This window comes from Orcinus orca, chromosome 19, assembly GCF_937001465.1.
Source record: "Orcinus orca chromosome 19, mOrcOrc1.1, whole genome shotgun sequence".
NCBI lineage: Eukaryota > Metazoa > Chordata > Mammalia > Artiodactyla > Delphinidae > Orcinus > Orcinus orca.
In genome coordinates, this window is record NC_064577.1 from 12,926,245 (window position 1) to 12,943,097 (window position 16,853).

The 16,853-nt window shown below is 47.8% G+C and overlaps 2 protein-coding genes across 3 annotated transcripts in view; both read right to left on the bottom strand.

The window, feature by feature from the left end:
* Nucleotides 1-2,896: 2,896 nt before the first annotated feature.
* The window catches only part of PIK3R6 (phosphoinositide-3-kinase regulatory subunit 6), a 65,534-nt gene continuing 51,577 nt past the window's right edge, over nucleotides 2,897-16,853 (bottom strand). The window contains exons 21-22 of one of the 2 annotated variants that reach the window (XR_007473340.1): nucleotides 13,446-13,603; nucleotides 2,897-10,464 (exon numbers count right to left, since the gene is read on the bottom strand). Coding sequence is in view for 1 of the 2 variants with exons in the window: in XM_033422867.2 (XP_033278758.1) it covers nucleotides 13,594-13,603 (10 nt within the window). In the remaining variant the exon portion in view is untranslated. Of the gene's footprint in view, nucleotides 10,465-11,806; nucleotides 13,604-16,853 lie in introns of those variants that run through there. The other variant, XM_033422867.2, reaches the window with a different exon arrangement.
* MFSD6L (major facilitator superfamily domain containing 6 like) lies at nucleotides 13,709-15,895 on the bottom strand. The gene has a single exon (XM_004267216.4). It carries the CDS (start codon nucleotides 15,715-15,717, stop codon nucleotides 13,930-13,932), a length of 1,788 nt encoding a protein of 595 aa, XP_004267264.1. The 5' UTR covers nucleotides 15,718-15,895; the 3' UTR covers nucleotides 13,709-13,929.

Here is a 16,853-nt window from a genome sequence, read left to right on the forward strand (position 1 = left end):
ATAGAAAATCTAAAGTAGTAATGGAAATTTCATAAGAAGAAAAAAACGTGGGGAGGGGGAAGGGCAAGCTGTGACAAAGCGAGAGAGAGGCATGGACATATATACACTACCAAACGTAAAACAGATAGCTAGCGGGAAGCAGCCGCATAGCACAGGGAGATCAGCTCGGTGCTTTGTGACCGCCTGGAGGGGTGGGATAGGAGGGTGGGAGGGAGGGAGATGCAAGAGGGAAGAGATATGGGAACATATGTGTATGTATAACTGATTCACTTTGTTATAAAGCAGAAACTAACACACCATTGTAAAGCAATTATACTCCAATAAAGATGTAAAAAAAAAAAAAAAAGAAGAAAATGGAGAAGGATGAAATATTTGAAGAAAAAAAATGACCAAGAATTTCCAGAAGAGACCTCAAATTGAAAAAAGTTCATATCTAAGAAGGAGAAAACAAAAAACAAACAAAACCCAAAAACCAAAAACTCAACCACACCTAGACATAGTACAACAAAACTAATTCTTTTCATCAAATTTGGGAAGATTTTAGTCATTATGTTTAAAACTATTCTTGTTTTCCTTTATTTTTCTCTTCTTCTGGGACTCCTATTATGCGTGTGTTAGTATGCTGAATGATATCCTATAGGTCTCTGAGGCTCTGTTCATTTTTATTCCTTAGATTGGATCATTTCTATTCACCTACCTTGAAGTTGCTGATTCTTTCTTCTTACAGCCCAGATTTGCTATTGAGACCCTTTAGCAAATTTTTCATTTCAGTAACTATGCTTTTGAACTCCAGAATTTCTATTTGATTCTTCTTTGTAATTTCTGTTTTTGTTGTTGTTATTGATCGTCTCTATGTGGTGAGACATTGTTGTCATACTTTAATTCTTTAGGCATGGTATTCTTTAGGTCTTTAAACATATTTGTAGCAGCTGGTTTAAAGTCTTTGTCTACTAAATTAAACCTTTGTGCCCTCTCAGAGATATTTTCTGCCGGCTGTTTACTTTACTATTATGTGGCAAATTTTTCTGTTTCTTTGCATGTCTTGTAAATTTTTGTCAGAAATTAGATATTTAAAAGAATATATTGTAACAACTTGAAATCAGATTCTTTCTCCCCAGATTTGTTGTTGCTGCTGTTTTTTTGTTATTGTTTTTCTAGTTGCTGCTTGTTAGTGACTTTCCTCAATTAATTCTATAGATTCTGTATTCCCTGAAGGGTACAGCACTTGAGTTCTCTGTTACGCATCACCCCCCCCCCTTTTTTTAACTTCGTATTTTAAAGTCTGGTTTCCTAGGGTTCACTCCTGGTTCAGTATAATTTAGCGGTAAGCCAATGATCGGTCTAAAGATTTCGCTAAATGCCTTGCTTGTATGTCTTCTACCCTTGGACAAGGAGATCTGTGTCTGAAGACACACATTCAAACTTCAGGCAGTTAACAGAACAGACTTAGCTTTCACTTCCTGAGTACACAGGGCCTAAAGGTCAGTCAGAGGTGAGTGCCTGCAGCCTTTTTCCAAAGGCCTTTCCTAACCACGTGCGTGTGCCCAGCCTTCTAGATCCCTAGGAATATGGTGGAGCTTTTCAAAGTTCCCTGTGGTTTTCTAGTTCTCCAGGGCTTCCTTTAAAACTTTTGTTGTTGTTGGCCAGGCTTCTGTTTGTTCCAACCAACATCACAACCTTAGGCAGCTGAGATATTATTAGAAGATTGCTATTGTTTTTGGTAATGCCCTAGGGATACCACCTTCCCTCTCCCGCCACCCCCAGCTGTGAATCAAATCGAATAGCCATAACACCTTGGGAATGGAGATTTTTCGGGTAGCTTCTAACTTGGAAAAAATATTGACTGTGCTCTAGGAATGGGCTTTTAACAGAACTCCAAGAGAAATCAGACTGCTCCATCAGCTTTGAGACTGCTAACTTTTCATGGCTACTGGCCCACCAAGCTGGGGAGGGACAGAGGGCTGGACACCACTGTCTTGTTGAAGTTCAGTAGTTTCTCTTGGCTAGATAATTTTCAGTTCAGTCAGTGGCTTTGGTACATCTAGAGTACTCAGATGGTTGACTTTAGTTGTATTGCCAGTGTTTTTGTTGTTTTTATGGGAGAGTGGTTCACCAAGATCCTCACTTTACTGTTCTAGAAGTTGATCTCCCTTGAAAGCATTTTTTTAAAAAAGTACCTCAGGCTGCCCTGGTGGCGCAGTGGTTGAGAGTCTACCTGCCGATGCAGGGGACACGGGTTCGTGCTCCGGTCCGGGAAGATTCCACATGCCGCGGAGCGGCTGGGCCCGTGAGCCATGGCCGCTGAGCCTGCGCAACCGGAGCCTGTGCTCCGCAACGGGAGAGGCCACAACAGTGAGAGGCCCGCGTACCGCAAAAAAAAAAAAAAAAAAAAAAAAAAAATTAACAAGACCAAACACAGGTCCTTTAGAAACACTACATGCAAACTTCAGAAAAGAGTAACTAAGCAAAAAGGACTGTGTTCAGCTGAGTGTGGGATTTTCTTGCTCATGTTTCTTGCCTTATGGCTGCAAGATGGCTGTTTCTCCTCTAAGGAAAGGGGAAGAGGAGGGGATGAAGCTTATGTAGGAGGTGGAACCTGTGTCTGGGAAAGTTTTTGCTTTCCCCACCTGCAAGGGTATCTGGGAAGCTAAACATGTCACTGGAACACAGTTGCTGCCAGGAACACGATTTGGGTGAAGAAGAGGGAAGAATGGATATTGGGTAGGCGAGCAGAAGTTTCTGCCTCAATAATTATACATCAATGCATCTGAAAACTTGGGTAAAAAGGATAAATTTCTAGAAAAATGTAAAATTTCATATGACCAAATAGAAAACTAAGTGTATAAACGCTTGGATGTACAAAAGAACCCCTGTTCTACAGACCTTCAAGCACAACCAGTTTTTACCATTTATTGAGGTTTGTCTTATACAAGTTGTCCCATACGATAGAAAACATAAGAGAGAGGGAAAGCTGCTTTACTTATTTTAGAGGCTAGTATAACCATAATGACAAAACTGATTAAGGAAAGTGAAAGAAAACAAAGTGAACATTAATGCAAAATTAATTAATTAATTAACAAATCAATTAAATATTGGCCAGTCAAATTCAATGGTGTGTTTTTAAAAAACATAACTTATAAGGATCAGATAGGGGCTATCTAAGATTTCATGGGTAGTTAAAAATCCAAAGTATTGATATATTGATGTAAAATTCATCACACAAATGGAGTAGAGAAGAAAAATCACCTCATCTTCTCCATACATGCAGGAAATTCTTGACATAGTTTATGATGAAATGTTAGAAAACTAGGAAAAAAAGGGAGTTTCTTTAACTTAATAAAACCTTCAGCAAACATCATACTTAAACCTTTACATACATTCTTTTCAAGGTCTGGAACAAAACAAATATGGTTATTTAACCATAACTATTCAGTATGGCATTAGAAGTCCTCACTAACCAAGACAATGAACCTCATCACCACCATCACCACTGACAACAAAATGTTCAAGTGTCAACAGGGTAAAGACAAAACTGATATTAGTTGCAGATGACATGCTCTTTTACATAGCAAACCCAACTGAGTCAAGAGACAGAGAACTAAAGAGGGTTCAGCAAGATAACTGGAGATGGTGCCCTGCATACAATAACCAATAGGGTTTGTTTTGACAGCAGTAGTCAATACCAATTGAAAATATAAGAGAAAATAAAATTACCTTTCACAATAGCATCAGAAACTATCAAGTATTTATGATCTTATATAATGAAAACTACATAAGATCTTTTTGAAGTAAAATTTAAAACTTTATTAAAGGATATAAAAAAGACCTGAACAAATGGAGAGATATACCATATTCATGGATAATGTGACTTAGCAATTGTAAAGATGCCAAATTCCTCCAAATTAATGTACAAATTCAATGTAATTCCAATAAAAATTCCAGACTTTGGGTGGAGATGGTGCAAACTAACTCCAAATTTATAAGGGGAAATGAAACTTGAAAAAGAAGAGCAAAGAGGAAGAACACACTGAATACTGAGACATATTACAAAGCCAAGTGCTAAAAACAGTGTGACATTGTGCAGGAATAAATAGATTAAAGAAACTAAACAGAGAACTCAAAGGCAGGTCTAGGTATACAGAGGCAGTACCATAAATCAGTGGAGGAAAAGGTGGGCTGTTTAATATATGGTATTTTAACAATTGGCTAGATGGAGAAATATAAAGGTGGGTGCCTATCTTAAGCATATGTGAAGGAAACCCCAAATGGATTAAAGACCTTAATGTGAGAGACTAAAACTGTGGATCTAATATTGAAAAATGTAAGACATATCTTTGTAACCTGGTAGTCAGGGGTAGTAGATACTTAAACACGATCCTCAAAACAAATTGTAAGGGGAAAAATTTTTAAGTTTGATTACATCACAAATCAAGGCTTCCTGTTCAAAAAAGGACACCAAAGTTAAAAGATGGTGACAGACTGAACAGAGATATTTTCTGCATGAAAATCAACAAAGGGTGAATATCTAGAATGTAGAAGACATTCCTACAGAACAAGAAGAAAAAAGACAGGATTATTAGGGAAATGCAAATCAAAACTACAATGTGGTATCACTTCACACCAGTCAGGATGGCTATCGTCAAAAAGTCTACAAACAATAAATGCTGGAGAGGGTGTGGAGAAAAGGGGACTCTCCTACACTGTTGGTGGGAATGTAAATTGATACAGCCACTATGGAGAACAGAATGGAGGTTCCTTAAAAAACTAAAAATAGAGCTACTATATGATCTAGCAATCCCACTCCTGGGGATATATCCACAGAAAACCATAATTCAAAAAGATACATGCACCCCAATGTTCATTGTAGCACTATTTACAATAGCCAAGACATGAAAGCAACCTAAATGTCCATCAACAGAGGAACAGATAAAGAAGTTGTGGTACATATATACAATGGAGTATTACTCAGCCCTGAAAAGGAATGAAATCATGTCACTTGCTGCAACATGGATGGAGCTAGAGATTATCATACTAAGTGAAGCCAGTCAGACAGAGAAAGACAAATATCATACACTATCACTTATATGTGGAATATATGTGGAATCTTAAAAAAAAGGACACAAATGAACTTATTTACAAATCAGAAACAAACTCACAGACTCAGAAAACAAACTTTTGGTTACCAAAGGGGAGAGGTGGCAGGGGAGGGATAAATTAAGAGGTTGGGATTAACATATACACATTATTATGAAATAGATAAGCAACAAGGACCTGCTGTATAGCACAGGGAACTCTACTCAATACTCTGTAATAACCCATATGGGAAAAGGATCTGAAAAAGAATAGATATATGTGTACATGTAACTGAATCACTTTGCTGTACATCTGAAACTCACACAACATTGTAAATCAACTATAGTCCAATATAAAATAAAAATTCTTTAAGAAAAGAAAAAAGACAGGACACCAGACAGAACACTTCACAAAGTATATTGTGGAAATATGAGCTGTGAGCTTCAAACGTTTTGATTTAACCTTGGCTAAAATTATAGTTGGAACCAAAGGTCACAGACGACAACTTGAATATCTTGGAAGGAAAATACTTTTGAAAATGCAAGGCATGATCCTGGCTCACAGCCCTGGAGATAAGTGTAGCCAGGCTGAGTCCCCTGAAATCCTTTCATTTCCCAAACAGTTCAAAGTGCTCACAGCCGTGGAGAAGAATGGCTCTGCTGGCCCTACAATTGCTTGGGCCTTGCTAAGTCTTTTGGTAGCTGGAGAACAAGGTAGCAGCTTCTTTGCTGAAGGAAGGAGGCAATATCCACCCCCACCCCCAGGGGAACCTCAAGCTCTCTTAGCGCTAAAGGTGCAGAGCTGGGACCCCTACTCCCTACCCTAGAACCCTCAGCTCCAAGAGCTAAACTCAGGAAGAGACAGAGCCTTCCTCCATTAGACCTGCCTCTTTTTTTATTTTTATTTATTTAATTTATTTATTTTAGGCTGCGTTGGGTCTTCGTTGCTGCGCGCAGGCTTTCTCTAGTTGCGCTGAGCAGGGGCTACTCTTCATTGCGGTGCGCGGGCTTCTCATTGCGGTGGCTTCTCCTGTTGCAGAGCACGGGCTGTAGGTGCAAGGCCTTCAGTAGTTGTGGCGCATGGACTTAGTTGCTCCGCGGCATGTGGGATCTTCCCGGACCAGGGCTCGAACCCGTGTCCCCTGCATTGACAGGGGAATTCTTAACCACTGCGCCACCAGGGAAGCCCCGGCCTGCCTCTTTTTAAAACAAATTTTTTTTAATTGTGGTGAAACATAAAATTGACCATCTCAAACATTTGTAAGTATACAGTTCAGTAGCGTTAAATCCATTCACATGGTTGTGCAACCAACCTCCAGACTCCTTCATCTTGGAAAACTAAAACCCTAAAACCCTATAACCACCAACTAAAACCCAAAACACCACCTCCCATTTCCCCCTGCCCCCAGCCCTGGTAACAACCGTTCTACTTTCTGTCTGTATGAGTTTGACCACTGTAGGTACCTCATGTTGTCACCAAGCCAGGTTTGTTTGCCCGACGTGCAGCGAGCCAAACGCTGAGACGCTGAGGTTTGCACCAGAGAAAGGGTTTATTCATGAGGCCGGGAGATGGGAGAACTGATCTAAGCTCCACCTCCTTGAAGGCAAGGGCCTCGAGGTATTTATGGGATAAAGAAGCAGGGTGGTCTGAGGTGTGGGAAGCGTGGGGAAAGGGGATTGGAAATAAGAAAAAGGTGAGGCAGTCATCCTGTGCTGGTGCAGGTGCAGCTAAGTTACAGGCTTCCTCATGAGATGTATGTTCAGAAAAAGGCAGGATTTTTCGTTTCCTCTAACAGTGTACAAGGGTTCCGATTTCTCCATATCTTTGTCAACACCTGTTATTTTCTGGGTTTTTTGTTTCTGGTCTTTTGTTTTTTTGTTTTTGTTTTTTTGATAGCCGCCATCCACAATGGGTATCTCATCATGGTTTCGGTTTGCGTTTCCCTAATGATTATAAACGTGGAGCATCTTTTCATGTGTTTGTTGGCCATTTGTATATCCTCTTAGGAGAAATGTCTATTCAAGTCCTTTGCCTATATTTATAATTGGGTTGTTTGTTTTTTGTTGTTAAGTTGTAGGAGTTCGTTCTTTATACTGGATATTAACCCCTTGTCTGATGTAGGATTTGCAGATATTCTCTCCCATTCCATAGGTTGCCTTTTGCTCTGTTGATTGTATGCTTCGATGCTACACGTGCCTGTTTGCCAACTTTGTCCTCCACCTGTAAACCCCATCATGTTTCCATTGGTGGACGTCATGATGCTGGTGGTGGGCCCCAGTTTGGATGTAGTAATGGTACCTGGTATCTCTTCTCTCCTCTCCCAGGTCACCTTGCTTAGATTCTTTTGATTGTAGTAAGGCAAAGATTTCTGGGCACCAAGTAACACAGAAGAGTTCATTTGAAAAAATGGTTTTGTTTTCTAAATGCTTCTTTAGTCTCTATCCAGGAAAATGCCAAGCATATTCAGATATTACCCCCTCTGTGAAAGACAGTATTTCTTTAAATATCCTAAGCGCCCGAGCTGGTCTGGCTCACCAGCCCCTGGGACAGACACAGCCAGGTAGGTTTGCTGCCCACAACTGGCCTGGTGGCAGCTGTTGTGAGGGGGGAAGGCATTCAGATCCCTCTCACAACTTTCCTTAGAAATACTGGCCCCCCGTGGCCATTATTTATGGCAGGTTCAGTAGTGACACCACCCAACCATAGCTCTCTCACCTAATTCACCCCGTGGAGGGCAAGCATCTCACTATTCTCCAATGGAAACCTTGAAAGCCTCTACAACCTCCAAGCAAAAGATTCTCTCCTGGGACTTCCCTGGTGGCGCAGTGGTTAAGAATCCGCCTGCCAATACAGGGGACGGACACGGGTTCAAGCCCTGGTCCGGGAAGATCCCACATGCCACGGAGCAACTAAGCCCGCACGCCACAACTACTGAGCCTGCGCTCTAGAGCCCGCGAGCCACAACTACTGAGCCCACGTGCCACAACTACTGAAGCCTGCGAGCCTAGAGCCCGTGCTCCACAACTAGAGAAGCCACGGCAATGAGAAGCCCATGCACCGCAACAAAGAGTAGCCCCCGCTCGCCCTAACTAGAGAAAGCCCGCGCACAGCAATGAAGACTCAACACAGCCAAAACTAACTAACTAACTAAATTAATTAATTTAAAAAAAAAAAGATTCTCTCCTTACTGGAAGTCTAGTCTCTTTTCTGGGAAAAGGGCACACAGGTTTTAATATATCTTGCGAAGAACAACAGAGGCAGTTTGTCGATGCCATCTGCTTCCGGAGAGAAAGGTCGTATCATGGCGGTATCAGAGGGTCTCAGGGTTTTCCCAGAGGTGACAAATCCTCCCATCTTTTTCCATCGGTAGGGGGTGAAGGCTGGTGAAAACAGGGTAATTGGTAAACGCTGGTGAGGCCCTCACTGCAGGCACCCAAATATAAACAGGTGAGACTCGAGGGGCAGCCAGGGTTGGACGGATGGGGGCTGAGAAGCAGGAGGTGAGGACCTGTGAAGCTGACGCTATTCCTATCAAGGCTCTGACCCCATATGGCCCCCATCAGCCCTGGGACCTTCAAGAGGTACATGCAGCCATTTGTCCTGTTTCTTTCACACTTACAGGGACTCCCACCCACGCTGACCAAGACCAAAGCAGCATAAGGGTAGCTTGTCTCCTCAGGAAGAAATACCAGCGGCTGCTCTGAGCTGGCAGGGCCGCTGGTACCCGTGTCTCTTACCTGCCAAGTCCACTGCAAACCCTACAGCATCCCCGCTCCCAAGTCCTTCTCCCGGAGGAGTCCTATCTCTCACTCAAAGCCAGTTCAACAGTGGCACCTGATCCTCGTTGTTGTTTTTTTTTTTCCCCCTGTAGTTCCCAGCTTCAAGATCTAAAGGGTCCTCAGGGAGCTGGCCTCACCCTGAACTGGAGCTTTGGGAAGGGCCCGGGCCCATGTTTGCCAAAGGAAGCCAGGCGGGTGTTTCCCCGTGTGTTTGGTGCCCCCTGGTGGAACACTTCTGAATTGCGGGCCGACTCCCTTCCTCCCTTCCGGTCCTGGTTTGTTCTCCGCGGTCCCAGCTCCTGGCCCTCAGCTTATGGCCCTCGCACTCCATGTGGAGGTAGAAAATGGCCTCTCTGGCCCGAGAGGATGCCCTCATCCCTGGCACAGGGTAGAGGGGATGCAGGAGTCCAAGGTTGCAGCCTATGATGGTTGACATGTGCAGAGCGGGAATTCGGATGCCGCTAGGAGGGAGTTCCCGGAGCTAAAGGTGCCTGCCTGGGGCTCCCCCTTCCACCGCAGACCCCCAACCACAGGCTCGCAATTCCAGCCCCCAGGGACTGCCCCTCGGGTTCATCCCATCACTCCCCTGGAGCCCTGGTTTTGAGGGCAGAGGGTCAGTCTAGGGCTGGGACTTGGGGCTCCATGTGGCCACACTGCACAGCAGACCAGGGGCACAGTGCCAGGTTCAGGGAAGGAAATAAACATTCATTCAGTACATCCCTCGGGTTCCAGGACGCCATGCCGTTCTGCCAGGTGAGAAGGGCCGAGGCTCAAAGGAACGGATCATGTCCAATCAAACGGCACAATTTGGAAGATCATGGAGGCCAAGGCCCTTGTTTTTCAGACTTGGAAGGTGAGACCTTGGAAGGGTAAGTGGTTTGCCCGAGGGGTCACATCTTAAGCTTCACTTCTGTAACAGAAGGCACCTCACCACATCACCCTCCCATCACAGATCACAGGCTCCCAGGGTCCAGAGGAACTGCAGTCCAGTCCAAACTCATGTCTCCAAGCTATTTCCCAACCAGACTTGAAAAGAGAGTCAGGTTTCCTGAACATTGCTCTGGAAAAGCCCTCTGATTTTGGAAATGTCTTCTGCTCTGCCCCACATCACAAGTATCACCAAACAGCCATATCCCTGGTCTCGGTGGCAGTCATCCATTGTGGAAGGGACCTAGCAGGCTTAGGAGTAATGTCTTTTCTGTATTGTCTTTCATTTTTATGATATAGGCACTGGTTTTCTGTCATTCTGGACTCTGCCATTTCTACAGACTTTTTCCCTCAACACATGGGTTCAAAATTGCAAAATCATCTGTGATCCTTGATATCTCCTTCTTCCCTAACCTCCACATCGTTAGTCAATCAATAACCAAGGGCTATATTGTTGATTGCATCTCTGAAACTCCCTTGCACACTGCACTAGTCTTCTCCGGCTGCCATAATAAAATACCATGGGCTGGGTGGTTTAAACCACAGACATTTATTTTCTCACAGTTCTGGAGGCTAGAAGTCCGTGGTCAAATTGCTGGCAAATTCAATTTCTGGTGAGGCCTCTCTTCCTGGCTTGGAGACAGTGGCCTTCTCGATGTGTCCTCACACGGCCCTTCTTCTTGCACTGGTGGCGGGAGAGGGAGAGAGAGAGAGAAAGAAAGAGGGAGGGAGAGATGGAGGGAGGGAGGGAGAGGGAGAGAAAGCTCTCAGGTGTCTCCTTTTCCTCTTATAAAGACACCAATCCCATCGGATTAGGGCCCCACCCTATGACCACTTTTAACCCTAATTACCTCCCAAATGCCCTATCTCCAAATACCATCACATTGGCAGTTAGGGCTTCAACATATGACTTTGGAGGGGACACAATTCAATCCGTGGCACATACGTTGTCACATCATTAGATCATCACATGCTTCTGAGATGCAGCCCCCTTCCTGCCCAGACAATTGCAATGGTCTGTCCAAAACAGACGTCCCAGCCCTGATGGAGCTCCCACAACCCAGACCCGTTGTTCACAGTGCAACCCGCAAGACAGAGTATAAGCTTTCAGTGCCTCTCAGCTGGCTGGTAAAATCTTCACTTCCGGGAAGCAGCGTGAATATTCAGAGGAAGGACCATGAGATTGGCAGTGGTCAGATCCGGGTTCAAGCTATGTTCCACCATCCAATAGTCATGACCCTGAGCAGCTAAGTCGGTTAACCTCTCTGAGCCTCAGTTTCCCCTGCTGTAAAATGAGCATCTGTGTGGTGAGGATTATGAGTGTGACATGTGCAGGTGTCAGGCACAGAGGGGGCGGGCATGGTTGAACCTGTGTGAATTCCCTTTCCCTTAGGGTGATATTGAGGGTGTCCACAGTCTGACTCCAACCCATGTCTCCAGCCTATTTTCCACAACTCCTCATACAAAATCCACAAGCAAGTTTAGTGTCTTGTCCCCGCCATGCCCCTGCCTGGTTATCACCCGCTACCCTTGTAGAACAGCCTCTCCACTTATCTGAGCCAGTTTCAACACACAGCTTGAGCAGATGGGCTCAAACAGATCTGGTTTTGAGTTTTAACCTTCTGAGCCTTCGTTGCTTCACCCGTAAAATGAGTGGATGCGCTGACGTAATGAGGTAGCTTTGTAGCACAGATACCCTCGATTCTTGCCAGTCTGGGTGTGGGAGCCCAGATGTGTCCCTGAGTCACAAAGGTCACACAGAAAACTACCAACATTGGTGTTTTCCAAGCCTCTTCTAGGGAACACTAGCTCTGAAAGATACTGATTTGTGTACCTGGAAGAAGGTTGTGATACGTATTATGTCAGGGGAATTACAGGGCCAACAAAGTTAAACAGATTTGTTGGTTATAGGGCTTTCCAGAATCTTTCATTGCTAATACGTATTGTAAGTTTCTAAGAGGTGACGTCATTTACATAATTTCTTAAATTGTTTGGCACAGAATTCTTTTTTAATGCCCCCACCCCCCTCCCTGCTAGGATCAAGTTTTCTGCAAACTCACCTGGGAAATGAAGGTTTAAGTAAGGCTGAGCAGAAAGGTTAATGGCTCATCCAATATTTACTTTCCTCTTAGCCGGAACTAAGATGTGTTAGAACTCAGTATCTCTGATAGCCATGAGGCTGCGAGCTGAGGATTTCATTTGCTTTTAACTTTATGATGCTGAACCGATCTAGTGGCTGGTTGCTAGCGTAAAAGTCACACCTCTGAGGTCTAAGTCTTTGTGACCCGATCCTTCCTTCAATATGCAGGCCTATTTCATCATCTCCATGAGGTTTTCGCCCAGCATTCAACCATCACGCCTGCCCCACACTTCCTGAAACACTGTTTGAACTTCTCACTTGACATTCAGCTTGTCTTGTTCTGTGTATGTGTTTTCTGTTGGGCCTGCGGGCTGCCCCTTGTCCCCGGTTCCTGGAAGGCAGCCTGAGTTGTAAGAGTGTCTTTGTTATTTTTGGTGGGTCTCTCTGGACCACACCCGTGTTTATGCTAATGCGTGACTCCGGGAGGGCCCCTGGTTTATGTTAATGAAGTAACTAGTGAGGGACCCTAATGCTAATGAGATAACTGGGGAGGGACTGCTGTGCCAGAAAGACCAACCACGTGATTAAATAGAAGTTTGGGGCTGTGAGCCATGTGACAACGGCCTGGCTTCTGTTGGGACTGAAGGGGACAGGGGCTGAAGACTGAGTCTCAGACCAATGACTCAGTGAACCATATGCTGATGTAACGGAGACCACGGATGCCAGAGTCTCCCGGGATGGCGATGCTCCGTGTATTTGCACACATCCGTGGCTCAGAGGTGGTGGATTCCGACTCCGTGGAGAGAGGACATGGCCGCTTCACGTTTGGGACCCTCCAGGCCTCACTCTATGTGTCTCTTCTTTTGGCTCTAATAAAACTGTAATCATTCGTGTAGTACCTTCATAGGTCCTGTGAGTCATCCTAGTGAATTATTGAACCTGAGGGGGAAAGTGGGAACCCCAAATTTGTAGCCAGTTGGTCAGAAGTGAGGGTAGCCCTGGGGACCCCCGAATTTGTGGCTGGTGTCTGAATCCAGCCTTGGGAACTACTGGCATAGCGGAAAATGCACCAGATTTGCGGGAAGGAGATCAGGGCTCTGGAGGTGTTTCCGACAGTGACCCAATGTGTGACTTTCCTAAGACTCTGTTTTCTTGCTTGTAAAATGCAGTGAACAACTTTGATTTATTCATAGGTTTGTTGTGGGAGGTCCAATGGCACAGGTACTAGCATCCTAGCCCTAAGGAGGCTGCCGCACCCTCACGGAGCAGATGCAGAAAGTCTCCATGTGCTCTTGAGAGGTGGAGCCTGCAAAATGGGAGTCCAGGGGACGTGAAACGGCTCTTGCCCTCATCTAAGCATGGAAGACGAGTCTAAGGACCCCATTTTGGTGACGCACACGTCTGAGAGTAAGAATGAAAACCTGTTCACCTCCACCCCCATCCCCCCAAACACACATTACACTTCCCATCATTTTCTCTTATTGGAGACTTAAGTCCCTGGGTGTGACTGTGGGCACTGTACATTAGTGGCGCGAGAGAGAGAGAGAGACAGAGAGAAGAGTTTCGGTTCTCATGACCATCCTTACCTGCCCACGGCATGGCTTTTATCGGCTCGGGCTCAAGCCTTAAGATCCACAGGAAAGTGCACGACTCATCGAAGCCTGCTGCCCCCTCCGCCGACTGAGTCCTGCAGTTCCATCGCCTTCCCAGCCCCGTCGGTTTCACCTGAGCAGTTCAGTCGTGGCTGAAATCAACAGCACCACGCAAAGCTCTTGCAAACCGCATACGCCAAAAAAGAGTGACCACAGAGGGAAATTTTTTGTTTTTTAGCAAATGTATTCTTGCTCCATTATTTTAAAAAGACTGAACAGCCAAAAGTTAAATCTCCTTTTACTACAAAAGTAAAGAAAATCATGCGATGAGATGCTCCCGTGGGGCTTTGGCACAGACATGCTTTTGTCTCCGCAGGCTCCCTGCACTCCTGGCAGGACTCGTGGGGTTTGTCCCCAGCAGGCTAAGTGCTGTCCATCCCTTTGGCTCCTCCCCAGATCAGCGCATCCTGACTGTCTCTCAGCCCCTCCAGTCTGAGTGCTCGTCTCTCATGGCCTTCACAAGCCAGTCCCGTTCGGTCCCCTGCTCAGAATCACTCGTGTCACTGGCCTCCATGGCCAGCAGCTTAGAGTAGTTGATTGCCCGCTCCTGGGGCAGTCTGGACTGGATGGACAGGAACAAGGCCAGCCAGAGCAACAGGACCACACAGCAGGACTGGTAGAGCACAGCTAAGCTGAAGTGCATCACCACGAAGCCCCCCACGAAGCTGCCCAGGCTGGCCCCGACCCCGTAAAAGTGGTCTCGGAACACGGCACTCAGAGGCCTCTCTGTTCCGGGAGTGGCCAGATCCTCTATGGAGGCCCCGACTGCCCACCACAGAGCCCCGTGGCTGACGGCGCTCAAGAGCTGAGCGGGGAGGACAGACCACCAGCTCCAGAGGAAAGAGAAATACAGAAGCTGCCCCGCCAGGCAGCCCAGCCCTAGCCCCACCGTGCCCACCCTGGACAGCTTCCTAAGCAACGGAGTTTTGAGAGGATGAAGTAGAATTTCCCCCAGCAAGCCCAGGGCCACTGAGACGCCCATGACCGGTTCGGTGCTCTCGTGGTCTTTCATGTGCCAGAACAGGAAGTTCTGCACGGTGCTGGTGGCGGTTCCTATCAAGAAGACAGTGAGGGCGAGGGTGATGAGGCGGGGGTCACCGCCTACAAGAGACAGGGCTTTGACCATTTTGTAGCTGGGCTCCCACCGCCTGCAGACGGGGACGGGAAAGGCAATGCTCACCAATAAAGCCAGGGTGCTGACCAGTGAGTAGCCGTAGAAGTGCACTACACCCCGGGGGCCATTTGTCATCAGGAAGCAGTCCAGCTGCCCCACCAAGGCTGAGATGCCGCACACGCCTGCCGACATGCCCAGCAGCCTCCAGATCCACAGGCTTCTGTAGCCGTCAGTGGCGTCCACAAAATCCAGGTATTCATAAAGGCTGTCATCGGCCACCTGCTCCACAGGGGATGTCAGCAGCTCCCAGACCACCATGGAGCCCAGGGAGAGGATGAAAGTCCACCGCAACCCTTCCGAGGAGAGGTCGAGGGCCCCCGCCATCCCCCTGGCTGCCGACTGGTTGGCCGGACTTGCCAACGCCGTACCCCCAGCAAGCAAAGGATGGGCAGGACTGACCACCCTAAAAGCACCTTCCTGGGGAGTATCTTTCACTCTTGAAGTAATAGGATGGAGGAGAACTCGGGATGTGGTCCTGGTTCCTTGGATGGAGCCCACAAAGGAGCTGTGCAGACGACTGAAAGGTTCTTGGCCACTTTCCCCAGGCCCTTCTCTGAAGCCATCGCCTGGGCCGACCCCAGTACTCCTCTCGGCTGGGAGGCTGGGCGCTGGGTAGTTTGGAGCTGGCTCGGGGGCGGAGGTGACGTTCACGGTGAGTGCGACCGCCGGTGGTGGGACCGTGGCGGTCACACTGTGGCTTCCGTTACACGAGCGGTACCCTGGGTCTCTGTCCAAGGGCGGCACCAGGACCATCAACAGGCTGGCTCCCACCGAGCCGAGCAGCGAGCCTATCAGAAGCACCCTCCGCTTCTGGTAGCTTTTGGCCAGGAAGGCACAGAAGGGAGCCCAGAAGGCTGCGATCAGGTGCTTGGTTCCCATGAGGATGCCCACCCAGGGCGCGGCCAAGCCCAGCTGCCGCAGGTAGAGGGTCAGGAACGGGGTCACGCAGGCATCCCGGACCCCGCACAGCAGATGGAAGAACCTGGCCACCCCCAGCGCCCTGCTGGTGTCCCACTGGGGGTTGGCGCTCATGGCTGCCCGGCTCCGTCAGACCCGGGCGGACGGAGGGCGCGGCGGGGCGCGGGGCGGGCGCGGCGCCATGTCCCTTGAAGGGAGGCGGGAGCGAGCCGCACGGCAGCTCCAGCCTCCGGCGGCGCCGCGGTCACCGGGTCAACGGCCGCCCACCGCCCCACGTCCGGCCACCGACCCGGAAGTGGCCCCGCCCGGAGGGCCCCGCCCCTAAGGGGCGGTGCCGGCGCACCTGCGGGCCGCACCTGCCACCCCCCACGGCCTTCGCCGCCGCACCAGCCAGACGTGCGCAGGTGCAGGAGGGTCGCGGGCTGAGGCCTGCTGGGTGCGCTCGAGGCCACCCCCAGGGCCCCCGCGTAGCCCACGGTGCTGAGTTAGATCCCTGAACTGCTTCAGGCAAGTAAAACTTGGCTGGGGAGGCGCGAGAGTGGAACTCATGATATGCCCCCCTGCCCCGTGTTCTTTAGGTCTTTGCTCATGGGCCCCCCATCAAGGACGACCCTGTTTCCCTCAGGGACCGTCCCTGTCTACCCTCGCTGACAAACCCCGCCCCCTCCCCAGACTCACACTCTCCCCTTCCCTGCTTGTTTTCCTCCGTGGTACGCATCGCTGTCAGACACACTACCGGTTTCTGTTTCACGGGTCTATCTTGTTGATTGTCTGTCTCCATTGGAATCAAGTGCTATTTTTGTCCCCAGGGCCTAGAACTGTTTGATTGGATGTGAGCTGCCTCTGGAAGAGGCACGACCTTAGGTGACACAGTTTTCTTCAGTGGAGACAATCCCCCGAGAGGGACTGACAGCTGAGGGTGGTCTTGAGACGGGAGCTCCTCCAGGCAGCCCCGTGCAGCACCCACCCTCAGCCCCACCCCCGGCCAACGTTATGCATGTACCGGATCGCTTTAATCGACACCTGAGAGCGCTTAGTTGTCCATGTGGGGAATACACAGGCCAGAGGTGGTTAGCTAACACTTCATCCAAGTCACACTCCAGAGGCAGTGAATATAAGCACGTTAATGATCTCAGATCAACGGAAGTGGATTCATTAATCATCCCGAGAGATATTGGCAACATTTCGCTGGTGAAATTCGTGGTGTCCAAGTCACATGGATTGTTTATAATTTTTGGAGGCATCTCCTC